The sequence below is a fragment of the Dasypus novemcinctus genome, chromosome 21 (genome assembly GCF_030445035.2).
Source record: "Dasypus novemcinctus isolate mDasNov1 chromosome 21, mDasNov1.1.hap2, whole genome shotgun sequence".
NCBI classification, from domain to species: Eukaryota; Metazoa; Chordata; class Mammalia; order Cingulata; family Dasypodidae; genus Dasypus; species Dasypus novemcinctus.
The window spans coordinates 77,653,834-77,680,045 of record NC_080693.1 but is presented as its reverse complement, the minus strand read 5'-3'; the positions used below and the strand labels follow the sequence as shown (position 1 = coordinate 77,680,045).

At 60.2% G+C, this 26,212-nt stretch overlaps 1 protein-coding gene across 3 annotated transcripts in view; it reads left to right on the top strand.

The window, feature by feature from the left end:
- The window catches only part of SDK2 (sidekick cell adhesion molecule 2), a 257,675-nt gene that overhangs the window by 226,025 nt on the left and 5,438 nt on the right, over positions 1–26,212 (top strand). For 2 of the 3 annotated variants that reach the window (XM_058284650.2, XM_058284649.2), the window contains 8 exons: positions 1,331–1,517; positions 3,777–3,914; positions 6,772–6,933; positions 9,266–9,391; positions 13,793–13,957; positions 15,192–15,332; positions 15,576–15,714; positions 17,855–17,981. In XM_058284650.2, coding sequence (XP_058140633.1) covers positions 1,331–1,517; positions 3,777–3,914; positions 6,772–6,933; positions 9,266–9,391; positions 13,793–13,957; positions 15,192–15,332; positions 15,576–15,714; positions 17,855–17,981 — 1,185 coding nt within the window. The remainder of the gene's footprint in view (positions 1–1,330; positions 1,518–3,776; positions 3,915–6,771; positions 6,934–9,265; positions 9,392–13,792; positions 13,958–15,191; positions 15,333–15,575; positions 15,715–17,854; positions 17,982–26,212) is intronic. The other variant, XM_058284651.2, reaches the window with a different exon arrangement.

Genomic DNA, 26,212 nt, shown 5'->3' with positions numbered 1-26,212 from the left:
AGCAGTCATAGGAGAGACTTTCCATCTCTAGTCCTTCCAGCTTCTCCCGGGGATTCATCAGAAACCTTTATCGGCGTTCCTAGCTTGTGGCCTGCCCTATGGAATTGGAGGGAGACAATTCTTATAAAGATCTCATAATATTTACATTATATATTTTTTATTATATATATAATATATCCTGTCAGTTCTGTTTCCCTAGAGCACTCTGATTAATATACCAAGTATCAGGTCATTGGCGTTAACCTTGACCTTTCCCGTGGACACGAATTTGGGCAGGAACTTTGTTTGCTCCAGCGTCCTGGTTACTACAAATGGGCAATGGGTGATTTAATGAATGACTACCCCAACTCTAACTCGTCTACCCATATGAAGAGAGTCTATAAAAAAGAGGATGTTAAAAAGCACGGTTTGATGTTAACAAGGTGTCCTTACTGCTGGTCACACATGCCAGGTGGGGACACTTTTATTAGCTCTTTCTCACTTTGTGAATTTCCTTCTGAGAAATGGAGGACTTGAGAAGCCAGTGGCATGCAAAAAGCGCTCTAGCCAGCAGGTGGCGCCAAGTGACCACCAATCCTCCATGTGGCTTGGGGGCTGGCTGTCCTTGCAGTTCCCAGGGTTGTAAAACTAGTTCAAAGAGTCTCCCCGGAACTGGCGCTAACCCCCGCTGAGTGCGAAGTAGTGGAAAGCACTGTGAACCATCCGCAGCGTTCCTGGTTCCCTAAAAACTGGAACACTGAGGTGCCTTGGGAAGCAGGCCTAGTATATGTGTGAGGCATTGGACCTGTGATCTTCACATGTGACCTTCCCGCCTCCCGAGGATCCTGAGAAGTGGGCGTCCTTAACCCCATGGTGTACACAACACAACTGCAGCTAGGGAAGCCTTTAACGGAGTAAAAGGGGCCGGATTCCACCCCAGGTCTGGCTGCAGAGCCTTCGGGAACTAGTGAGCCTGCAGGTGCAGACGCCACAGTTCTGGGGCGGGCCTGGGACTCTGCATTCCTCGCCAGCTCCCGGGTGATGTGGATGCCCCCGGGCAGTGCCTCCCTCGGCCCCCCACGCTGGACCCCGCACGGCCCGGCCTTGTCCTCTGGGGTCCCCGCGCAATGGAATGGTTCATCCCGCAGCCTGCGCGGTCTGGGTCTGCGGTCTAGCGGAGTGCAGGGCGCTGGCTGGGAAAGACTGGCTCGGGAAAGGTTTCTGAGACAGCTCTGGAGTGCGTCCTTCCAGCACAACGACAGAAGCCCCCTTGGAGACCCCGGGCCGGGCAGGGGCAGGGGGGCGCCCGGGGCCGGTTCTCCCAAAGTCCCACCTTGGCCTCTGTCCACAGATCTACTTCTGGGAGGTGCAGCGGCCGAACCTGACCGAGAGGGTGAAGACGCTCTTCCTGGCCGAGAGCGGCGTGAAGCTCAAGAACCTGACGGGCTACACGGCCTACATGGTCAGCGTGGCGGCCTTCAACGCCGCCGGGGACGGGCCGCGGAGCCCCCCTGCCCGCGGCCAGACCCAGCAAGCAGGTGCGGGCGGGGCGCGGGCGGGGCGCGGGGATCTGGCCCCCAGGGACCTGGGCTCTGGGGTGGGGGGGTGCAGGTGGCTTCCTCTCCCAGCTGAGCCATCTGAGCGTGGTACCCCAAACCCCAGGACGGGTGAGCACGGCCCGCAAAGAGGGGCCTCGACGGGTGCTCTAGAAAAGAGGAGCGAGCCAAGCACCCCGATCTCAGCCCCCCTCCCTCCATCCTGCCCCCCTCCAGGGCTGGCGTTGCAGGGCCCGGGGCCCCAGTCGTCGCGCTTCTGCTCGCTCCCTTGTCCCCAGTCTCCTTGACCTTCTCCATCTGACAACTACCTGTGGAGCATCTTGGGGCCCCCATGGTGCTAGGTGCTGGGCGTATACCAGGGAACGGGGAACGAGTCTCCACCCCCGTGAAGGAGACAGGCCATCAATGAGAAAACGGGTGCTTTAGCTTCCGATGGCAGGAAGTGTGGGCAATGTAAGGACCAGGTCAGGCTTTGGGGGGGCTGCCCGGGAAGGCTTCCCGGAGGAGGGGACCCCGGACTGACAATTGAGTGGGAGGAGGCCCAGGCATGGGAAGACCTGGAGCAGGGCCGTTCCTGGCAGAGGGCGCAGCGAGTGCCAGGGCCTGGGGGCTGGCAGGACTAGAGGGACAGGGAGAAGGCCGCCGGGTGCCGAGATGGCCGGGGGCAGTGCAGGGGGGTCTGGGGGCCTCGGAAGGAGTTTGGCCTACATCAAAGCATGATGGGAAGCCGCCAGGGGGTTTTAAGCGGGCGAGTGGCAGGACATGATTTGTTCCTAAAAGATCACGCTGGCTGCGGTGCCTGGCGGGGAGGGGGGGGCGGACATGGAAGCCGGAGGCTGGGGCAGGAGGGGCGGGCAGGGGAGGGGGTGAAGGGGAGACACGGGGGCCGCGGGGGCAGAGCCGCCCTGGAGAGGGGCCACAGGGGCCTCCCAAACTGTATTTCACTCACTCGTACAGAAACCCTGGCGATGGTGGTTTCCCCAATTCCCATGTGAGGCAGTGGGTTCCAGGAGGTTGTGTGCTTTCCGGGGCCCCCCAGCTGGCCAGTGGGGGAGCTCGGGCTGGAACCCGGGACTTTTGGCAGGATCCTGGACCAGTCAACCTCCTCTGCCCATCACCAGGGCTCCCGGGGCTGGATTTGAACACACATCCTCTGTCCCGGGCTCTGTTAAGCATGTTCCCTCCCGCTGCTCCCGATACTTAAAGAACTCCAGGGAGCTGGCCGGCGGGGTCGCTTCCTAATGGCCTCCTTGGGGGACACTCCCTGGGCCCTGGGAGACCCCTTTGCTCCCCTAGCCAAGCATCTGAACAGGTGAGTCCACCTGCCTGTCCCAGCCACCGGTTGTCAGTCCCATTGGCCAGATGGGGGCTCCTGGGAGCCCGGAAGCTTCCGCCGCTGTGGCAGTGGGACAGAGTGTTCTGTCCCATGTCCCTCTGGCCCATGGGAGGCAGGAAAGGCCCCCCTCCCCCGAGCTCACCTCCCTCCTTCAAAGGCCGCCCACGGATGCCGCCCCCCAGGGCTGAGCCGGAAGCGGGGTCCGGATCAGGTCTGGCTCCGCGGGGAGGCGGCCCTGGAGAATAATAGCCGGCCGGCCTTCCTGGAGCCGGCTGGGCACGCCGCAAAGCTGGATGCTGCCCCCCCTTCCTCTCTGTCCCCCTTCAGCGCTCATCCCGCCCCCACCCCCCACCTCTTCAGGATTGCTCCAGGGTCCCCAGACCTAGAAAGCCCCTCCTCGGGGAGACCGACTGCCCGTGGCACCGGCTCCTCCTGGCACCTCTGGGACAAGCCCTGGACCCGGGGACAGGAGGCCCCACCCACTGCGGTTCTGGCGCCTTCTTTCCCGGCCACCCCATGCCCGGAGGCCCAGCTGCCCCCCTCCCAGCCTCCAGGAAGTCGAAAGATGAAACCCACAAAACCAAAGCCCACAAATCTCCTGGCCCCCCATGACCCTGGGGTGGCCGGCAAGCTCTCCCTGCTCCCAGGGCCGATTAGCAGGAAGAAGCCTGAAGCTCCGACTTCAGGGAAAAAGAAAATTCCCCCTCCTTCCAGTTCTTGAGACTCTGATAAGTAGGTCAAGGGCACAGTGCTACAGCACACAGAATGGGGGCTGGGGGCCGGGTGGCCTCCAGTGACCCCCTGCCCTCTCTCGTCCTTCCTGGGCCAGCACCTTGGAGCCAAACGCTGGGCTTTGAAGAGCCAAGAAAGGAGGAAACAAAAAGCCCTTTGTTGTCTCCCCACAGCCCCCAGCGCTCCCAGCTCGGTCAAGTTCAGCGAGCTGACCACGACCTCGGTGAACGTGTCCTGGGAAGCCCCGCAGTTCCCCAACGGGGTCCTGGAAGGCTACAGGCTGGTGTATGAGCCCTGCACCCCAGTGGATGGTGAGCGGGGCCCCTTGCCCCAGCACGGGTCCTTTTTTTTTCCCAGCACAGATCCTTAAAACTGCCCTTTGGAAGGGCTTTTCCTCATCCTGGGGTCCGTTCAGTCACTACACTGGAATCAAAGGCACCGAGAGTCCCCCATTTTATAAATGGGGAAACTGAGGCCCAGACAAGGGAAGGGGTGCTTCCAGGGTGAAACAGCAAGTTGAGGGCAACGCTGGAACAGCAGCCCAGGCACCTAACTTTTAAATCTGTTTAAAAGTTAGTGGGGAATTTTTAAATCTCTTCTTCCCCGTCAGCCAGCGGAAGTGAGGAAGGGAGTAAGGTATCATGTGCAGCTCTCCATTGGGTGGGTAAAGAAGGGGGAGCCCTTGACGGTCCTGTCTTCTCCTTGACCCCACCCAGACCCGAGTCCTCAGCCTTACTCTGGGTGAGTCCTGCTTAGCCTCTTGGGGGACAGGAACCCCTTTGAGAATCTGATGAAATGGAGCCCCTCCTCAGGAAAACACATAAGTTTGGGGGGGGTCACCGAACCCCTGACTCCATCAATGAACCTCAGATCAGAGACTCTGCTCTGCGAGGGATCTCCATCTCACCCCAAGCCCTGCACATCTGAGAGCCCCCCTCACAGCCCCTGACCTGCCCCTTCCTGGGCTCCCAGGCTGGGCCATGCTGGCCCCAAGGGGCTGCCTGTGCGTGAGCCCAGAGAGCAGGGTGCCCAGTAGCCACTGCTTTCCGTCAGTGACCGTCATGTGGGTACAGGGGCCCCCGAGAGGAAGGAAGGGCCAGCGAGGGCGTGGGGTATGGCTGGCCTACCAGGTGGTGCCCTGGGGCTGGACAGACGCTGCTGGGGTCACCCCCCTGCTCTCCCCCCAACCACACAGCCTGGCAAGGACAAGGCACAGGGCCCTGGGAAGGTGGCCATGGCCAGCAGTTCTGGGTCAGCTGGGAACAATGGCCCCTCAGTGTTCCCTGCCGCCACCTGCGTGCCAGCAGCTCGTTCTCCAAAGCAGGGCTGTGGTCAGAACGAGGGGGAGCCAGGTCCCAGGAGGAGCCCTGCTCAGGTCAGGACCCAGGACGAGGCGGTGCTTCCTGCCAGAGGAAGGAGAGGACAGAGGGCTCAGAGAGGGACGAGGGGCTCTGCCCACTTCCCCGATCGTTGGGCTGGGTCTGTCTGGACCACCCTCTTAGTGTGGCCTCACCTGCCCCATAAGAGCCCAGGTGATAGAACCTTCCTGCCCTAGGTGTGGCCACATGGCACCCCCGCCTGGCCACCCAGCTCGTCCCAGTCAACCTGACCCCCAGGTCTGCACCCAGTTCGTGCCTCCACTGTGGGTTCAGGGCAGCGACAAGCAGGTGCCACAAGAACCAGCAGACCCCCCTTTCCCAAGGGGAAACTAAAGCCCCAGCAGATGCGGGCTTCATTCAGAACCATCAGGGAGCTGGGGCCCAGAGCCCCCGGGCCTGGGCCTGAGGAGTAGCCCCCACTACCCCACCCCAGGTCATTTCATTCCTGCAGGCAGCGCCTCTAGACCACCCACCGTCCTATCTTCCACTCAGCCGCTCATTTGGCAAGCACCCTGGGCCCACCACGTGCCGCACACTGTCCTTTTATTATTTTTTTTATTTTTATGCTTTTTAAAGATTTATTTTTATTTATTTCTCTCCCCTTCCCCCCCAGTTGTCTGCTGTCTGTGTCTATTCACTGCGTGTTCTTCTGTGACTGCTTCTATCCTTATCAGCGGCACAGGAATCTGTGTTTCTTTTTGTTGCGTCATCTTGCTGTGTCAGCTCTCCATGTGTGTGGCGACATTCCTGGGCAGGCTGCACTTTCTTTTGCGCTGGGCGGCTCTCCTTACGGGGCGCACTCCTTGCGCGTGGGGCTCCCCTACGCGGGGGACACCCCTGCGTGGCAGGGCACTCCTTGCGCGCATCAGCACTGCGCGTGGGCCAGCTGCACACGGGTCAAGGAGGCCCGGGGTTTGAACCACGGACCTCCCGTGTGGTAGGCGGACGCCCTAACCACTGGGCCACGTCCGCTTCCCAGTCCTTTTATTTAAACCTCAAAACATCCCTGTCTAAGATGCTCTCAATACCCCACCTTGGGGCAGAGAAAACGGAAGCCAGGCTAAGGACGTGCCTGAAGTCACTGGTGCCAGTGCTGGGTCTGAGCACAGCCCACCTGGCTGCCGAGGCGGGTCTCCCAGCGTCCGGGTGCTCCGTGGGGATAGGAAATGAAGCCAGGCCCAGACCCGGGGAAGGTGGGTGGCCAGGGGGCTCTGATTAGGGCAGCCTCCCTCCGCCCCTGCAATCCATCCCAGGCTGGCCCTCTAGTTGCCAGGATTTGGGGCTGCCGAAGCATCCTTGCTTGTGGCCTAAAAAGCCAGGCGGGTGCAGCTTAATGGAGGGCAGGGGGAGTTTCTGCTGGGAAAGAGCACGATGGGAAGTCTAGAGGTGGAGCCAGGGCTGGTCCTGGGCCATTGGAGCTGGTAGAACATGTGTGCCCCCAACTCTGGACTCAATGCATTTACAGAAGCTTTTCCTACAGGAGGAGCCCAGCCATGCTGGTTCTGATGGGGGCAGGAAAATGGGGGGGTGAAATATATTGGGGTGCAGTGGTTAAGGGAAGCAGATGGTGGGTTGTTTTTTCCTCCTAGAAGCTGCAGGACCCTTGTGGTTATTCAAAAGAGAGACGGTGATTATAGAGTTTTCCCAAACGTACTGAAGCATGGAACCCTGTTTTTCTCCAGAGAGCCTGAGGGCTCAGGGCAGCCCACGCCTGAGGTCCAGGGGTAAGGCCCCTGGTCAGTGTCCAGGACTCAGGCCCCTGCCCACCCCACTTCCTGTGCCCCCCCAGGTGTCAGCAAGATCGTGACCGTGGACGTGAAGGGAAACAGCCCCCTGTGGCTGAAGGTGAAAGACCTGGCGGAAGGCATGACCTACAGGTTCCGCATCAGAGCCAAGACCTTCACCTACGGGCCCGAGATCGAGGCCAACGTCACCACGGGCCCCGGAGAAGGTAGGAAAGAAGGGGGGTCATGAGGAGGCTGCTGCTCCCCACGCAAAGCAGCCGGCCAGGTGGGAGGGGCCCCAGGTGTCGAGAGCTGTGTGCAAAAAATAAATTTTAAAAAATAGTAATGATAAAATAAAATAGCTGCCAGCGGCCCTGGAGACGCAGAGGGCACGAGCGAGACGGGCTCTCATGGGGCTCCCGGGCCCGGGGGTCCACGGGAGCACACCAGCAGCCCAGGTGCAGAGGCGTGGGGAGGTGACCGGCAGGACGCAGGAGGTGCCCCGCCAGGCTGCACCCTCCCTGCAGAGGTGATGGAGGCTGGCCCGGTTCACTGCACCAGGGCAGGCGGTCAGCAGCGAGTGGAGGTGGCAGGAGGTGGCAGGACTGTGGCCCGAGGGCTGGGGAGAGGGTCGAGGCTGAGCACTGAGGCCATTTACCCAAATGCAGAACCCAGAGGAGGGGGAGCCCAGGGAGGGGAGTGGGGAGAGGGGGAGGGGAAAGAGGGAGGGGAAGGGAGAGAGGAGAAAAGAGGGAGGGGAGGGGACGGGCGCTGGCGGGCAGGGGAACAGAGGGTGCGCTCAGCGTGGGTTTGGTGGCCACCGCTGGGGCCTTGCTCGAGCTGGGGCACTTTGCAGGGAGAGTCCCCATCCCAGGCAGGATGTCCCCTCTGACCCCAGAGCCAGGCCCCAGAGGGCCGGCTGCAGGCCCCTTTGCTCCCTCCCTCCCTGCTGCCCTCCCTGAGCAGGTGGCCCTCCCTAACTTCCCTAAACTCCCCTCCCCCTCCCCCGCCCTGGGCTGAGCCGCCACCTGCCCTCTCTAGGGAATGGGGCCTTGCCTTCACCTGCCCAGGCTCCTCCTCCCAGTGGCTGGTTCTGGCAGGCCGGTCCTCAGGTCCTCAGCTCGCTCTCTGGCTCACTCTCTGTTTTCTGCCTCCCACCCCCCCACACACCCCCACAGGCTCCTTGGAGCCAAGCCTGTGGGCCAGGAGCTGCCCTCTCCCGCCCGTGGCCTCCCTCCCCTGACCGCTGCCTCTCACCTGAGCAGCCTCCCTGGAGGACAAAAGCAGGAAGAGCTGGCAGACAGCGAGGGGCCAGGAGGGGGCCATCCGGGGGCCATTCTGTCCAAATCTGAAGGTGCCCTGGGGTGGGGGGCAGGAAGCTCGGGGAGTCGAGGAAACCAGGAACAGGGCTCTGGGGAAGGGAGGAGCCCCGCCCAGGGCCTGTGGGCGAGGCCGGGTCTGCAGGGCCCCAGCCAGCCAGGCCGGCCTTTTGCCTTCAGGCCAGGCAGCCGCTGGACCTGCTGGAAGTTTCTGAGCCAGGAGGAGAAGGCACCTCCTCCCTGAGCCCAAGCATGGCCCTGGGGCCCGGCACTCACGCACCTCCCGGGGCCCAGCACCACCCCCCCACCTGGCCCTCCGTTGCCTTGGCCTTGGCTGCACTGCAGCCAGCAGGATGCACATTGAGGAAGGAAGGAACAGGCCCTTGGAGGTCACAGGGTCAGCAGGACACGGGAGGGGGGGGGAGGGGGGGGGCGCCTGTCCAGGCTGCGACTCTCCTGGCCCCCAGGGGATCTTAAGTCGGATGCTGGACTCAGCGTACCTCCCAGCATGAAGGGGACCCCTGGACTCAGCGCACCTCCCAGCATGCAGGGGACCCCCCTCGCACTCAGCCAGCCCCCCGCCCCCCAGCTCCTCAGCCGGGGAGCCGGCCCACCTCGACCGGCTCCATGCCGAGGCTCCCCCCCCTTCCCCGTAGCAGAGGAGACCCCCAGGCTTCCTGGGACCTGAGCTGCCTCTCCCCTCCCACCCCTACCTGTCAGGGCAGCAGGGCTCAGGCTGGAGGTGGAGGCCATCTCCAAGTCAGGCCAGGGGGCAGCACATGGGGGGCCTGGCAGCCCCTCAAACCAACCGCCCTCCTCTCTACGGGCTCTCTCTGTCGTGGTCACACCCACCCCGGTGACTGCACCCCTTTAAGCCTTAGGTCCCAAAAAGCCCTGACAGATGGGGAAACTGAGACTTGGGAGGGCTGTGTGAGTTGATCACACCCCCAGTCTCCTAAGTGCTGGGGTCTCCTGCCCCTGCTCCCGAGATCTTGCTGGCATCCCCCGGGGCCCCTCTCCTGCACCAGCATTTGGACACGGTGGGGTCTGGGGGCACCCAGAGGGTGGACAGGCCAGAGGATGCACCTGGGGCCTCAGTGCTTTCCAGGTTCCCCGAGCTCTCGTGCCAGGGCTGCTCCAGAGCTGCTTTGGGGGCCACACCCTCATCTTGGAGCCCAGGGGTGGGCAGGTGCCCCTTTTGGGTGCCCCGCACCCCTCGCCTACATGTACCGTTTACCAGGTGCCCCTGGCCCCCCGGGAGTGCCCATCATCGTGCGGTACAGCTCCGCCATCGCCATCCACTGGTCCAGCGGAGACCCTGGCAGGGGGCCGGTCACCCGCTACGTCATCGAGGCCAGGCCTTCAGGTATGCCCTCACCTGGCCCCCAGGGGCCCCGGGTCTCACGTCAGCCCTCCTCCCTCCACGTGGGCACTGGGGTCTGGCTCCCCCCAAGAAGGGGCTCGTGCCACTCAAGCCAACTCAGGGGGCGGCCGTGGTAGCTGGTGGGAAACTTGGGGGGGCGGGACTGCTCCGAGCTGGATTCTGGGGTAGGGAACTCCCAGGGACCTTCGGGGCACGGCTGTCAGGGCCAGGCGAGGACCCACTCGGGATGCAGATGCGGGTCATCTGAAAAACCAGAGGAGGAAAGCGCGGGGCGGGGGTCAGTTCAACAGCGGCGTGCTCCAGTGGCCCAGGGCCCTCCCGGGGGACGGCCGTCTCCTGGAGACGCTTGAGGCCCGGCCCCTGCCCATCCTGGCCGGCAGGGCAGTTCCTGCCATCATCCAGCCTCTCCTGCCACGCTTGAAATCGAATCACAAGAACCTCCAAAGCCATCAGGAGATGGGCGGTTGATCTGTCACTCCAGGGGGCAGCTCGCGAGCTCCTGTTTCACAATCGGCTCTGACACCTGCTTCTCCCGGCTCCGCTTACCCAGGGAGCCCGCTGCCAGCTCCCTCGTTGCTAGGTTTCCAGGTTAATCAGAGGTGCCAGAGTCAGGGGAGCGCTGGAGGCTTATTCTCTGAATTCCACGGCATCCGCGGCTAAGTGATTGAAGTTGAGAAAGAAGAAAGTCTGTTGCCCCAGCACGCACAGCGAATAATCATCATAATGGGACGTAGTCAAGCGTATCAGTAGCTAACACTACTGAAACATCTCGGTGACAAATTGTTAATACTTTGGGGTTACTGCGAACTAATAATCCCAAAAGCAATAGTTAATAATTCTAGTAATTCCAAGGAGCCGCCAACACCCAGTCATTGCCTTAATCTTGTGCTAATAACTGCAGTCGCAGAAAGCTAATAAATCTAGCTGTGCAGATCCGGCACGGAGCCGGGAGGACGTACGGGGCACGTGGCGCTCTCCCCGCTGCAGATGGCCGCCGCGTTGGCCAGGAGGCCGCTGCGCGCTTCCCCCAGCCGGGGCCTGTGCCTGCTTATTCCACCGAAGCCAGCGCCCCCGGCGGCAGGCTGTGGAATGTTGGCTCCAGGACTGGGCCCTGTTGCCCCTGCAGCGTTCCCTGGGCGGCGCCGTCGTGGAACTTCAGGCGTTCCAGGCCCCGGGGCCGTGGCTTGATCCGCAGAGGAGGCATGGGACCAAGCCAGTGTCCCTGAAGGGGCAGGACTCAGAGCAGCACCAGAGAGCTGGCAACAGGGGACAGAGGACGGGGATGCAGGAGAGGGCACAGGGGAAGAGAGGCAGTGAGGAGGGGTCCGTGAGCAAGGGGAACGCCCGGGCCTGAGCAGACTGTCTGAAATGGGAGGGCAGCTCCTCTGCCTCCGTGCCCCCTGCCTGTGTTAACTCTGTGTCCCCTGGCTGTGCCCCCTCCTCGTCTCCAGGACGAAATCGGCCCTGTCGTATTGTGCTGTGCGGCGTACACGCCACCTCTCTCTAAGAGCTGGAGAGCAGCCAGGCACAGCTGGCCCGGGAGGGGTTCACACTGGATGGCGAGCATCAGCCGGTTCCTGGGGCTGAGGCCAAAGCTGCAGCGTGACATTCCTGAACCTTCTGGCCTGGTCCCTCCGTCCCAGCCCCATGCTTTGCGTACGTGCGGGGTGGATCAGGGCTGGTCAAACAGCAGGCTGGAGGCCTGGGCTTCCGGAAGGCAGCCACAGGGTCCCCGACAAGCCCAGCCAGCGCTGATGCGCCACTCATTGTGCCTGGCACCATCCTGGGCACCAGGAGGGGTTCTGCGCCAGGCGGGAGAGTCGGTCCTGCCCTGCCACTTGGAGCGACGCGACCCGGGAAAAATGAGTCGAGCTCTTTCTGAGTCCTGGTTTCCTCGTCTGTAAAAGAGGGACAGTGGGCTGTCCCTCACACCACTGCGAGACTGTAAAGCACTTAGGACCACATGTATGATGAGGAATAAGGGCCAGCTGTTGTGTTCTCGTTATCCTTATCCTGCTATGACTGCTATTAGCAGATGAATGAGAAAACTAAAGTCACATGACAAAAATAGATTTACACCCCGAAACTCGTATTTCCAGGCATACGGTGCGGAAATTGGAGCACATAGTATTGTGAAAATGCCAGGAGAGTTTTCTGTTCACTTATTCAACAGATACTTACAGGAAGCTGTGCAAGGTGCTAGAACTACAGGATAAATTAAGCATGATCCCTGCCCTTCAAGGATTTCACAGGCCAGCAGGAGAGAGACACTCGGCAGGAAGATGCGCCTTGGGCAAGGCCAACGCTTAAAAGCAAATGAGACAAAAAATAGGAGGCAGAGGCCCCAACCTGCAGCCCCCCAAACGGATGGCTCTGAGCCCAAACACAGGGCTCCTGGCCTTTTCCCATTTGGAGGAATGTCCTTGGCAGGTCCTTGGCCTTGGCCCAAAATGCAGGAGTGATGATTCGGCTGGCCGTGGTTCCTTGGCCTGAGTGCTTCACTCACATGGTGGATCTGAAAAAGCGCAGTGAGAAAAACCAGTGAACTCCACTGGCCAAGCTGGGCAAAGAAAGCCAGCCCTGGGCCCAGAAGTTCTTCCTAGGAATGATGGAAGGGAAGAGGCTGCCCCAGGGGGTGCAGCAGGAGACGCTTGGGGGTGTGTGCTGGGGGCAGTTAGTCCGGTGGTTTTTGGTCCCTGGCAGCAGCAGCCTGGAGGATCCACTGGCCACCTGGGTGACCTTCCCAGAGCCAGCCAAGCTGGGGCCACAAGACTAAGCCCTGGAAGTGAGGACACGTGAGCTTGGCGCCTATAAGTCCCTTTAAGACCTCTGGACTCATGACCCATGTGGATAGGGGTCTAAGGTGGCTTGAAACTTGGGGTCCCAAACCAGCCTTCCACTTGCACAAGCAGGAAGCTTCTCTCTCCAGGCCCAGGCTGGCCACCTCACACCCATCGACCCTGGAGCACCTGCCCAGCATCTCCGTCCCTGTGATGGGTGGCCATCGGGCCAGGCGCACACTGGCCTCTTCTCTTGCCTGGGCAGCACCCTGTTGCTCCTTTTGAATGAGGAGAGAGTGAATTATGCCCCACAGGGCAAGACCACGCATGCCATAGACAAAGCAGAGAGGGCGAAAGGAAGCTCAGGCCAAGGATGGATGGTTGGGGGCAACCAAAAGCGGAGAACAGACCGGGCATCCCTCAGGCTGGAGCTGTGGAACTCTCCAGGCTTTTATGGTCCCTCTTTCTCGTCTGACCTCTGCTGCTGAAAAAGGAGGTAGCTGGGGATGGGCCCCTTCAAATCCAGCACCTCCATCTAACCTTCTCGTGTAGCCCTCCTGCTGCTGTTAAAAAAAAATCTGATGCCACCACTGTATGTGCTTTGAGTAGGAAAGGACGTCAGAAAAATAGGGGCCTGGTTAAGTAATTGAGAGTCTATCCAATGAGAAAATCTTAGGCAGCCCCTTAAAGTCATGTTTACTAAAGATTTCTAAGGACATGGAAAACAGGATATGATAAAGCAGCGCGTGATAGCAAAGAAAGCAGGGTTCAAAGCTGTACTATCAAGGACGTCAGCTATTTAAAATACGATACAGGAGTGAAAAGTAAAGCCCTGTATCAGTCTTCTTTTGCTGCGTAACAAGTGACCACCAACCTAGCAGCTTTTTTAGCCCCAACATCCCACGCGATGCCCTTGGGTTCTCTGCTCATGTCCCATCGGGCTGTAATCAAGGTGACAGCCGGCCTGCGCTTCTCCTCTCGGCTCAGGATCCTCTTCCGAGCCCACAGATGAGGCTGGGGCCACCCACACTGCCTCGGTGTGCAGCCCCCTCTTCTCCTGCTTGGAGATTTCTAATTTCTTCTCTTGCTGCCAGCAGCTGGAGAAAGCGCTCTGCTTTCAAGGGACACGTGTGACTAGAGCAGGCCCACCCGGGTGACCTTCCTTTGCCAAATCACCTAACAGTCACAGGAGTGCTCTCCCATCCTATTCCTGGGTGCCTCCCACGCTTGAAGGGGAGGGGATTACTCAGTTTAGACCAGGACAAGGGTCCTGGGGTCTCACAGGAGTTCTGGCTGCACCAACACTAGAGCGTTGAGTCTGTGTCTTTGGGTTGTGATATCAGTCGGTTGCTATGGTTATTTTCCGTATTATATAAATATATATATTTTTAATGTTTTGCAAATGTTTTAATAAAAAGAACAAAAGGGTCAGACTCTCCAAAAGACTTTCAAGAGACATTTATGGAAGACCCACCACGGGCCATGCACCGGAGATTTAGTCCCAAACGGACAGACCAGGCGGGCCCTGCCCTCCGGGAGCGCCGGTCGGGCTGGGGGGCTGTGGAGGCGGCCCTCATGGGTGCCTCCTCTCCTGCTCTTGCAGACGAGGGGCTGTGGGACATCCTCATCAAAGACATCCCCAAGGAGGTGACCTCCTACACGTTCAGCATGGACATCCTAAAGCCAGGCGTGAGCTACGACTTCCGCGTCATCGCCGTCAACGACTACGGCTTTGGCACCCCCAGCAGCCCTTCCCAGTCCGTGCCAGGTACCGGCCCTGCGGGGCGCGGGTGGGGGCGTCCCGTGGAACAGCCTGTGGCCAGCCCTGGGGAGTGGGGGACGGGGAGAGGATCCAGGGGACCACAGTGCATGGCTGTCCAAATTCCCCGACTTGGGCCAGCGCCCGAATTGGCTTCCAAAACCGTAGGAAGATGGGGGCCTCAAGCCATTTGGACAAGGACTCCAGAAGGCCTGGGCAGGGGGCCCGAGATGACAGCTTCCATTATCTCATCCCCCAGGAGATTCGAGGGTGCCAGTCCATAAGCTGTGTTTCCATGGAAACCTCCCCAAAACAAGCAGGGGCAGTGGCTGTGGTGCAGTGGCCAACACAGGCAGGTCAATCAGGCCAGGGCTGAGCCTCTCTTCTTCTGCCACCCCCACCCCCATTCCTCCCTTCCAATGTGTCCCGGAGATCACAGGGGACCCTAATATCTAAACCTGTGACCCAACATCAAATCACCCATTTTCAATGCTAAAGCCCCATCCCCCAAGGCAGAAGCATAACTCAAAGTTTCTACTTACTGGCGAGTTCCCCAAGCCCTGCCTCCACCCTCCTCCCACACACCTTCTCCTCTGCCCAGATTGAAAGAACCAGATCATGGGAAATAAACAATTCACTCCAAGACCGAACTAGGCAAGCCAGACCCGTCAGGCAACAACGCGGATGAGTGCTGCCTGGGGACAGAAAGCATGATGTTGGAAAGTAGGGGCTTAGAAAGAAGGGGAGCCCCACACAGAGGGAGCCATTCCCAAGAGCCACTCTTGTCTATCCTCACAACTTTTCTGCCACCAGAAAAAGACTTGGTCCAAAAGGAACCTTGGAAGCAGCTTTCCTAGCTCCCCTGCAGGCCAGACAGCACCTTCCTCATGCAAATTTGGGTCTGCCTATAAAGGTAGCCCTAGGCCAGTGAGTGGGAAAAAAAAAAAAGGAAAAATTGCAAGCATGTTGCAAACAACTCCTCCTGTGTTCCTGGCAGACATCACTAATCAATCCCAGTAGCAACCTCAGAGTCCCTCTCCACACAGCACCCCAGGCAGCCCTTTACCAGCTGATCCGACCTAGCACTTGAGATGATACTGGCCTTGCCAGGCTTGTGTTAGGCTCTACTGGTGCAGAGGCTACAGGCCCAGCTACCCATAGACAGCATGAGCAGTTGGTGGGGTCCCAGCTGGAGCGGAAGGGAGCTAAACACCCTGGACCCGACACCCCACCCCCCTTCCAGCCCAGAAAGCGAACCCCTTCTACGAGGAGTGGTGGTTCTTGGTGGTCATTGCCCTCGTCGGCCTCATCTTCATCCTGCTTCTGGTTTTTGTGCTCATCATCCGAGGCCAGAGCAAGAAGTATGCCAAGAAGACAGATGCAGGTGAGCGCCTATGGCAAAGCTGCTGGGGAGAGGATGGGGAGGCCTCTGCTAGGAGACTACCTGCTCTGATAGGTGGGAGCAGCCTAGGGTTCCTACACACTCGGTCTCCCGTTTGGGGGCCAATTCTAACAAGAGACGGAGAGGGCAGCCCAGCTAGGCGGGGCCTGTCGGGCTGGGGGACAGGAGGCCACATAGTCTAAGGGGGTGGGGTGGAGGGACCCGGTGTCAATCTCTCTCCCCCAGGGAACAATGCCAAGGCGGGTGCCCTGGGCCACGGGGAGATGATGAGCCTGGATGAGAGCAGTTTCCCCGCCCTGGAGCTCAACAACCGGCGGCTCTCGGTCAAGAACTCCTTCTGCCGGAAGAACGGCCTGTACACCAGGTAGAAGGACCCCTGCCTGGGGACCGGAGCAGTGGTCAGGAGTGGAGGAGGCCAGGAAGGCCCCAGCGTGGGCAGGGTGCCCTGGGCCTCACCCTGTCCCAGGAAACGGTGGGGGGCTGGCACCTGTCAGCAGGAAGACACGGCCGGGCCCAGGTAGGGCAACCCAGGGACTAGGACTGTCCCACCAGCCCCGGCCACAGCCCAGGGGAGGGGGCACCCAAGGGAGAAAGACACCAGGAGGTACTTCCAAAGGCTTCCTGCCAGTGATGGCAGAATGCAAACGACTTGCAAACCAACTACTGATGTTTGGAGCCAGGGGCTCCTGGTAACTGGACTGCGGCCGTGCTTGTCACCTGTCCCAAAGATAGGAGGGCTCCAGCCCAGGTAGACCGGGCAGGCATACCTGAGGGCAAGCTGTCAGGGACTCCCCATTATTAGCTGTCCACCTCCTCACCCAGGAAGGGAAAGGTACTCTGAAGTGTGGAAATTCCCTCCCCAGGACAGGAAAGGGCACAGCTGGCAGCACACGCCTTCTTCTGTTTTCTCCACTCCCAGGCTCTCCAGGCTCCACTCCTCAGGAGCAGGGGCCGCTGCTGGGGCCATCTGGGCCACTGCTGGGGCCCACCCGACCCTCCCCTGTGGGGACCTGGCAGTTCTATGCTCCCGGGAGCTTGGGAGAGATTGGGGGGGTGCAGCCAGCCCGAGAGGCTCCCACCCCAGCCTCAGCCCTGTTAACATTCCCGGCACATCCAGGGGAGGCAGGGGGAGCCCGGCGACCACAAAGCACGTCTGTCCCTGGCTTAGAGAAGAAGCCGTGCGTGTGTTCACCAGGGCGGAGGGGCCCCGCAGGGCCGAGCTCTCATCCCCCGCCAAGTCCAGGCTTCCAAAGAAAGGCTGTGTGAGGCCGCGGTGTGGGCCCAGCAGGGCTCCGGATGGCCACAGCAGCCACCGGGCTGGCTCCACGGCCTGGCCGCACGGAACAAGGGCCCGTTTCACAGTGCCCTCCCCAGCCCCCTGACCTCCCTGCCCCTCACACTCACAGTGTACACACTGAGGCCCCTGCGGGTCCCCTGCTCTGCTGGGTGTACACAGAAATCCCATTCACACAGAGATGAGCCCCCAGCGTGGGGGGCCGGAGCCAAGCCACGCGGACACCGCCGGCCCCCCAGCGCGGCCGGGAGCGTGAACTTGACAGTCCGTTTCTCCTTCCTCTCAATGTTCTGTGTCTGCCCCTCGTGTCGACATGAAGCCCCTGCCACTGCCGACAGTCGTCTTGTCTACTTTTGGGTAGTGAGGACGTGGCTTTGTCGATGGGAGTGGAATCCCAGCAGATGTGTTGCGAGTGGGTGGGAGGTGACAGGCAGGCTGCTCGGGACATATTCCCCGGACCCAGGATTGTCTGCAGCAAACCACTGGCCGCCCCTCCACGGGGCAGCCTGGGTCCAAACGCTCACCCTCCTGCTGGGCTGGTCCTCGAGGTGTCAGGCCCAGGCAGCACCCGCCCCCCAACACCAGCAGCTCAGCGTGCTGGAGGGCCCGGCCACCTGCCCAGCCCACGCTGCCCCCCACCCTCCCGCTGGCGCTCGCTCCATTGGCCCTGAGGCTCCCTGGCCTGGGTGTGTTTGCTCAGATGACTCAGAGCCAGGCCTTGAACCTGAACTTGCTGGGAAATGCACCACTTTTTTCTAGGTCTGATTTGTCTGATTGTAGGGTGCGACTTAGCCCCGGGGCACTCTTCTAGAGGAGCAGATTAGGAGCGAGGGAGGGTGGCATAGTTCTCCTTTCTCTCCCCACCCTTTCTAAAGCTGCCTGTGGGCTTTAAGGATCACCTGGGGAGCTGGTCAGCAGCGCAGGTATCCAGGCCTCACCGGAGAGGCTCACTCAGGACGGCTAGTAGGGCCCACGAATCTGCTTTGTAGCATTTACCGCCCTCCCCTCTTCCCTGGCCAGCTGGGGAGGGGGGTCCCTGTTCCTGCAGCCCCCAGAGCCTGCCACAAACACAGGCGGGGACCCCATGCCGAGGCCCCTCTCTCCAGGGCTGGGGAGGGAGACGGAGCGTGGCGGGTGAGGGGCCTCCAGACCCACCCCCCCACACCCCCCCCGTGGTGCTCCTGGCCTGACCACACCCTTCACTCCCCAGGTCCCCCCCTCGGCCCAGCCCTGGCAGCCTCCACTACTCAGACGAGGACGTCACCAAATACAACGACCTCATCCCCGCGGAGAGCAGCAGCCTCACAGAGAAGCCCTCGGAAGTCTCCGACTCTCAGGTGAGTGGGTGGGCGACGCCCCGAGACAGGACACAGCTGTCGGAGCACAGGCGAGGGCAGCTGGCGCGGCCACGCTCCTCCCACCCTCCTTTTGCTAACGGGGCCGGAAAGACTGAGGGGGGCCAAGGAACCACCGGAAGCCATAGGTGGCATGACCGCCGCCTCCCGGGTCCTGCTCAGAGTTTGCGCCCATGATGGGAGGGCCCCCCAAGTGCGTGGTCCTCCAGGCGGCGCAGCCCACCCCACACGTGGGTCAGTAGCACTGGCCTGCAAAGGAGAGCGCCAGCGGAAAGGCAAGGGAGAGGGAGGTCCCAGGGGAGGGCAGACCCACAGCAGCCCCGAGGCTGGAGAACTGCTCCCCTTCACCACGGGGTAGTGGAAGGAGTGGAAGTGGGCGGACCTGGAGCCCGAGCAGGGGCAGCCAGGGGCTGGGGGCTTTGGAGGTATGGACCTGAGTTGGAAACCTGTGGGCGTGGGAAGCTGTGTAGCCCAGCCAGACTTTAAGAGGCTTTGGGGCTTGTGGACCGGAGTTGGAATCCCATCTCCACAGCTTCTGAGCAGGGAGTGCCGGGTGTGCCACCCGTGTGACCTCTGCGAGCCCAGTTTCTCCATCTGCAGACCAGACTGGGATGGTGACAGACTCGCCCACGGCTGGGGTGAGAATTTGCAGTGATTACATACAGAGATGCTTAGGGCAGGGCTGGCACAGATGGCCGCCCGATAGTGGCAGCTCTTCCACTAAGGTCGGTGATGCGTCGGAGGGTCCCTCGGGGACACTGCCCTCGGCCACTGGGGAGGGGGTTGTGTGCATTCCAATGATGTGGGGCTGCGGTGCCCCCTCCCCCCCCACCCCCCACAGCCCTCTCAGCCTCAGCCAAGCCTGGTGGTTGCCGAGGACAGGGTCGTGAGAGGCCACCGCATCCCACGCTCTGGACCTTTCTGCTGAGTCCTGGGAGAGAAAGAGAAGGAAGAGGTGCCAGCAGGGAGCAGGACTGTTGGCAGGGCGGGAGGAGCCAGGAAGCCTGGGTGGGCTTGCTTCTGCTTTGTACAGCTCCAGGGTTCCTGGTGGGCTCAGCAGAGCTGGGGGGCGCTGGGGGAGGGGGCGCTGGACCTAACTCCCCAGCTCAAAGCTGGCAGAGAAAGAGACCCCGACTTAGCCTGGTTTCTGTGGGCATTCAGCATGGGGGGACAAAGTTGCTATGAACCGGCGTGCTTTGGGGCTGTGACGTCTTGAAGTGTTTTTAACTCTTTGCAGCCACACCCTTACCAGGGACTCACAGGGTCCACCCTTGGAGGGCTGGGGGCCTTTCAGGTAGGTTTTGGTATCTTTCCCCTGTAGATGGTGATGCGAGTTGATTCTAGGGAAGGTAAAGGACGACCTCCCAGCCTGGGCTGTAATATAAGGCTCCAGGCCATGGTCTTGTCTATGGAGAGAACAGGAGGCAGCCAGCAGGAGGGGCTTGCTGGGTGCTGTGCCTGGGGAGCTCTGCCTTCTGCAGATATAGCCTCAGCCACCCTCCAGCGCTGACCTTTTGCAAGGAAGCCCTCTGAATGCAGAAGGTACTGCCAGGATGTGTCAAGCGCTCTTAGAGACCATCCCTTCAGGGATCTGGAGGATCACTCATGGGAAAGAGAATCATCCCATGCCAGGATTGGACCTCCCAGCCTTCCAGAACTTTCTGGGAGAAGAATCCCTGTGCCCGGAACCATCCTCCTTTAGAAGTTACACCCAGGGCAGGCAAGAAAGGATGCCCAGAATCCTCCACTTAACTGGTTCGTCTGATTCGTTCAGAACGAGTCCATCTCTTCAACGCTGTTTCCATAGCAACTTGGAAGCTGTCGCTCCTTTGGAGCCCAGACCCTAGAGAGAGGAGTCTTCCCTGGGTTCCAGAAGGCACTTGTCACAGCCCAGGACTTGGAGCCCTGGCTACAGGTTTTAGGATGGTGTAGGGTTTGGTTTGGGGTCCAGTTGAGCTCGGTTGGGTTTATTTACTCTGAAAGCTAAGTTCCCTGAAATCAGGGACGTATGGCAGCTTCCACCATTGCTGTATCCGCAACATCTTGAGCCATGCCTGGTACACAGACACTGCATAAGTATTTGTTGAAAATTGAAAGGATCGTTGGGGAAGCTAATCAACCCAAACAGACATAAGATTAGGTAGAAGTTAGCAGGATAAACTAAGTTTTATGGTTGTAAAGTTATTATTCATTTTTGACCAACACCAAAACCCACAGATCCAAAGAAGTATGGCCCTAAAGCATAGAGATAACGGCCGCGGCATCTGCCAGTTGCTGTCTCGGCACCGCACGTGCCTTACCATGTCATGTCATTACAGCAGCCCTGGGAGACAGGCATTACTGTTACCTTTTTTGCACAGATGAGGAAACTGAGGTACAGAGAGGTTAAAGAAAGCTGGTCCAGGTCCAACAGCCAGAGAGCACGAGCCCAGGATTCCAGCTCCAAGTTTCATGGCCAGACCTTGAACTCGGGGGTTCAAGAACACCAAGCACGCACTTCAGTCCTTAACTCCATGCCCTCGGCAACAAATAACCTCGAGCTCTTTTTTAAGATTCGAGTCCCTCCTCAAAGAATAAAGACATGCCACCAGGGAGGACAGTCCAAGGACAGTGCCTTCAGCACTAAGGTCATTCAAGAAAACAGATCTCCGTGCAGCTTTGGACAATGGGATCAATGGGATAATTGCTCAGCCAGGCCCCCAGAGGGCCGCTCGGAAAGCGAGACACCCATTTGAGAAGCAGCTGCTGTTGTGATTAAATGCCTGGGCCCTGGGTTTGAATCCTAGTCCTGCCCTGAACAGCTGGTCCAGGAGTGGATTCGATGAGATGAGGTGGGGCCTAAGCTTGCTGGGTTCCTCATGGGGCCTCTAGAAATGCCGGCTGGCCATTTAGGTCTGTTCATTCTAGAACTGTTTCTTGGAAGCCAGACGCTTGGCTCTAGAGTCTCATGCAGGTGTCCAGGATCCAGGAGGCCATTGCCAGAGGGTTGGCATCTGGGTGCCCAGAGATGAGCTCAGAGAACCTTCTGCATGGGGAAGGATCTGTCACCCAAGCACCTGGTGGTAACTAGTCATGACCCTGAGCTCCTGAGCATCTTCAAGGCCCCCCAGCCAGATACCCCAAGACTCCTCAACTACAGGGTGAGGCCTGGCTCAGCAGGGCCCAGCAGGACCCCACTCCTCTGTGCTTTCGGGATCAGATTGGCCTCGGTGCCCTAACGGCTGGTGGGGTCTGCCGAGGGCAGGAAGGGCAGCCCCAGGTGACTGGAGATGCTGACTTCTCAGCACTCACCTCCAGAGCAGGGGCTCCCACTAGTGTGGGGACAGAGAGGTGACCACAACAGGCCCTGCCACCCAGGAGCTCCCGGGGGCTGGACAGACAGGCCCTGGTTCCAGACGAGAAGGTCGATCCTGCAGCTGCTCACTGGCCCGCGTGGGAAACGGCTCCACCACCCCCTGTCTCTGGACGAGAGCAGCCGCCTTGGGACTCTCTGTTGGCGGCTTACAGCGGATGCCACCGTTGGTCATCCTGCGCACGACGTCCACACCCGGCACGTGTCTTTGGATCAGCGGCCACACGGGCTGGGCCACTTGGGTTCGGCTGCCTGGGGGAATGACCACCTGTCCTTCCGAAGCCCCTCCCCCTCCCCGTGCCAGGTCTTCTGAGAGCGAATCGTGCACTGGCCGCCTGGCTTAGATTCTAAGACCACCCAAAAAACTCAGTCTCCAAAATGGGCAAAAATCCACCCGCCATTTTCTTGTCATAAACAAACGAAAAGTCCATTTTACTTATAAACAAACACGTGGTGCCGTGTGAGGAAGGCCACATAGGGCTGTCGGCGAGGGGACCGAGGTACACCACGTGGGGGGCACCGGGGCTGAGCCCCGGGGCAGGAGCAGCCGGAGGAGCCCAGCTGAGGGAGGGGCACACGCACAGGACAGAGGCTTAAGGAGCCCATGGCTGGCATGACGGAGCTTCTGGAAAGGCAGGAGGCGTGCCTGCCAGCTTCGTTTTCAAACTAAGGGCCCGGGTTTGGTAGAGAAAAATTCCATTTATGAATCTCAAGAGAAAAGAAATTCCTGGTCTTCTAATCGATATTCAGTTCTTCATGATACGGTGGCCAGCCCCTTTTAGGCTTAGGATGATGTATGATGAAATTAGGCCTATATTAAAAAGTAAGAAGGAGCTATACGGGACAAACGAGAGTTTGTGAAGTGTTTATTTTTTTTATTTTTTATTTTTATTACTACAATTTTTGCGTAGTGTTTATTGAGCACCCAGTCACAAAGAGGACATTCATTAAGCCCTTGCTAGGAGCTGCCGACATCAAATCCTTGGAGTCCCCTGAGGGGCGCTGGTGGTGTCGGCGCGGAGTGAGGCAGGGGCACTGACACCAAGCCCCCTCCCAGCCCCCAGCCCCTCCTATCACAGCCGCGCACGCCCTGTGCACCCCTCCCAGGGTCGGCCCTGGTTGCTGCCCGGGGTGGGGGGGGTGCGGGGGGGGCGGTGCGCTGGTTTTGCTTCTGCGCAGCTCGCTCAGCCAGTCCTCGGTGCATTTATTCAATAACTCTTTGCTCTGGCCCTGCCAGTTCCAGACGCTCTCTAAGTGTGAGCAAGAGAGACTCTCAGGAGTGGACATCGAGGTGTGTTTGTGACCCATTGGGGAAGGCCGCATACGAATAAACAATTACATTATTTTCATTTCTCATGAAAAAATCATGAGACCGCAGTAACTGACTTCAGGGGGAAGTGGTGGGCAAAAGCCTTTCTGTTTCCTATGGTGTCGGGGCAGATAAAGCCCCATGAGAGGCCCCAGGAGGGCAGGTTCACACCCATCCGGAGCGTCAGAGAGGGCTGCCCGGAGAGGTGGCATTTGAACTGGACCTCGAAATGTGCTCGGGACTGAGTCCTGCCCAGAAGGTAGCAGTGCGGGTTTGTGTCTGGCAGGATGTGGTCGTAGCCCGTCATGGCCCTTCCTCTGTGGAGTGTCCTCTTATCATGTTGGTCTCGTCCATCAGTTGGGGCCACAACTCTAATAGCTTCTGCCAGAAGCCCAGCTCCAGCTCCTTGCTAGCCTGACCCACACACCTTGGCAGCCCGAGCTTGTGCCGAGCTGGAAACACCACAGGGCAGAGAGAGTTGTGGAGAAGGAGACAAAGCTATGTATTGGACGCCTACTGTGTACTAAGCCCAGTCTCATTTAATGTCTAACCACCCTGCCATGCAAGGGGATTACCCCCACTTTGCAAGTGGAGAAACTGAGGCTCAGGGAAGTCAAGCAGCATGCCCCTGGTCACAGAAGTCAGAAGTGGGATTTAGACCTGGGTCCCCCTGGCTCTGAGAGCCACATCTGCTAGAGCCTGGCCTAGCCGTGCTGCCTGTCACCAAGGGGAGATGGCAGGAGAGATGCCCGGCCTTCGCCGAGCCTGCCCCTCCCACGAGGCCCCTGACCGCAGGCTCCGTGACAGTCAAGGGGCGGCGGGCGCTGGCCACCACTTTGCCTCTGAAGGCTTAGGTGACAGGTGGGCCCAAGAGTGACACTGTGTCTGTTGACATTTTTCCAAGAACATTCCCCAGAGGAGCTTGTTGACAGAGAGGGTTCTGGTTTGGTCACAGGGAAGAATTCAAACCCGGGACCAGGCCGCAAGTGGTTTATTGAACAGTGGTGAAGGAAGGAAAGGGGAGGCCAGGGGGTGGGGCGGGACTGAGACCCACGCGGGTAGCCTCCCAGCAGAGAGCTGTTTTGAGGGGTGGCTCGTTGACGTAAGTCCTTGGGCAAGGGGTGGGCTACTGGAGAAGTTGAGCCATTGTTTGCGTAGCCTTAGGCTTCTGTCTCTTGCAAGCAGGTGTCTTTCTCCGGAAATCTCAGTCTCAAAACATGTCGGGTGCCGGTCTTTCACGCGACACGTAGGGGTCTGTGACTCCCCCCCCTGCCCCAGGTTTCTAACTAAGTGACCACCTGCCCCAGGTTTCTGGAGAGCTGTTCTCCACATGCCCAGCTTCCCTGTTCTCCTACCTCAAGGTCTCCAGCTGGTTGGGCCCAGGGAGCCCGGAGCCCGGCAGAGCAGCGCCTTGAGGGGATGTCAGTGAGGTCCTTCAGAGACCCCCGAGACACTTCCTTAGCACACGGCTGCCCATCCCCACCCCCAGGAGACTGCCCCTGCGGGGAGGTCCCCCATCCCCACCCCCAGGAGACTGGCCCCTGCGGGGAGGCCCCAGCTGGCTCCAGGCTGGAGAGCAATGCACACCCTGAACTCAGCCCCGAGGAGGCCCTGGGGGCCGGAGGAGAGAGGGGCGCAGCTTCAGGTGCCCCTGGCTCCACCATGCCCTCGGGGACTCCGGGCGGGTCACTTAACCCAGGCCTGGCCTCAGATTCCTCACCTCCCGCTCCTCCCAGACATCCTGGGCCTGACAGGGCCTGGGAACCTGCTGGCCCTGGGATTGGAACACCCGCCTCCCCCAGCCCAGGACCCACCCCCCACCCCTTGCCCCTTGAGCTGATGGGAGAGATGGGCAGGAAAGCAGGGGGCTCTGCTTTCCTCCGGGTCTTCCCTCCCGCTGGCCCCCTCTCTGCTCGGCTCCCGTCACCAGGTCTGGAGTTGGCCTCCCCTCTGCAGACCCCTGGGTAATTGCTGATTGAGTGACTTTGAGGAGCTGTTAAGAGGCAGGGGAACTAGAGCAGGGCTTGATTGCTGGCGGGGCCGGCGGCTGCGTGAAAGGCCCCCTTTGTGCTGCGCGGTTCCAGGGAAGCTGAATTCAATTACCGTGGCTGCGCCATGAAAGCGGAATCAGAACCCCCCTCCTTGCTTTCTTCTCTTCTCACCCCACCCCCACCCCGAAAAGAAACAGATGTTCAAGGACAAGGAGGCGGGAGCTGCAAAGACCAGCTCCTTTGGCTTTGGCGGGCTGGGGGTGGGCGGTGCAGACCAGGCCCTGGGGGGGGGGGGCCTGCCCCCCTCGCAGCTCCAGCTTCCTTTGGCTCCCAGCTCTTCCTCCTCTTGCTCCCGCATCCCTATTAGGAATGGGTCCCACGGAATGCCCAGCACCTAGTAGGTGTCAACAAACGGCAGCTGGCGGAATGGTGAGGATTTGGGATCTGGCCCCAAACCAGCCACCCCCCAATATCCCCCACACCCCCACAGCCCCGCCTGGAAAGGGCAGCAGTCTTCTCCATTCCCAGCAGCCTCCCCGCAGCAGGCCCCCTCCTGGACCCTCCTGCAGCCTCCCAGTGGGGCTTCGAGACCCCCCCACTCCTCCTCTGCCCCTCCCAGCCAGACCAGGCACACCCGCACCCTCCCCTAGTAATACCTGGCTCGTTTCACCCCGTGAAGCTCAGGGATCTCCCGCTTTACAGACGGGGGTACTGAGGTAGAGAGGCTAAATGGGTGGGGTGTCCCAGCTGAGGAGGGACAGTGGGAGCCTGGCCCTGGTGCTCTGGCCACCAGGCCTCATCCTCCCAGGGACGGGCCCCCAGCAACCTGAGACTCTCCAAGGCTGCGCAAAGAGGGGGCCCCACCACTTGCCCTACAGGGAGGGCACCCTCTAACTGGCTTGGAGTTGCCTCCTGTGGTTGCTGGAGAACTGAGGCGTGAGAGGTCCTAGCATCTTCACCAGAAGTGGTGGGGCCCCCTCTTTCCAGTACCCCCCAAGCACAGACCCTCTCTGCTCCCAGACAGGAGGAATCCCCACCTTCCTGCCTTGCCCCACAGCTCACTGGGACTCCTGTCTCCGGGGTCCTCAGCCATGAGGTTGGGGCCCAGCCCCCTTCCCACCTCAGCATATGGGACCCGCCTTCCCCCACTCCCCCAGCCCCTCCTCCTCCGCTCGCATCCCCTTTGTTCCCTCCAGGGTCGGCAGCTGGGCAGCAGGCAAAGAAAGGGGCTTGCCTTGTGCCGATGACATCACGAGGCCCATCTGGGCAGAGGGGCTTTCCATTGTGCTGGGCAGCTGGAGCTGCCGGCTTGGGTCCTGGCAGGGGCGTCGGGTGTGGGGCCAGGGGCGTGTTGACAGTGGCTGGGGCTGTTAAGTAGGGACAAGGAGGAGGGACCAGAGAAGGTTAAATTAGCAGATTAACGATGGAGTAGTTAATCCCCACTGGAAAGACCGGAATTAGGAGCATTTTGTGGCCTCAAGGCAGGCCAGGGTAGCGGTGAGGAGCCTGCGGGGGTTTTGGATGGTCAGGCAGACGTGAGCTCAGGCTTCAGCTGGCTCAC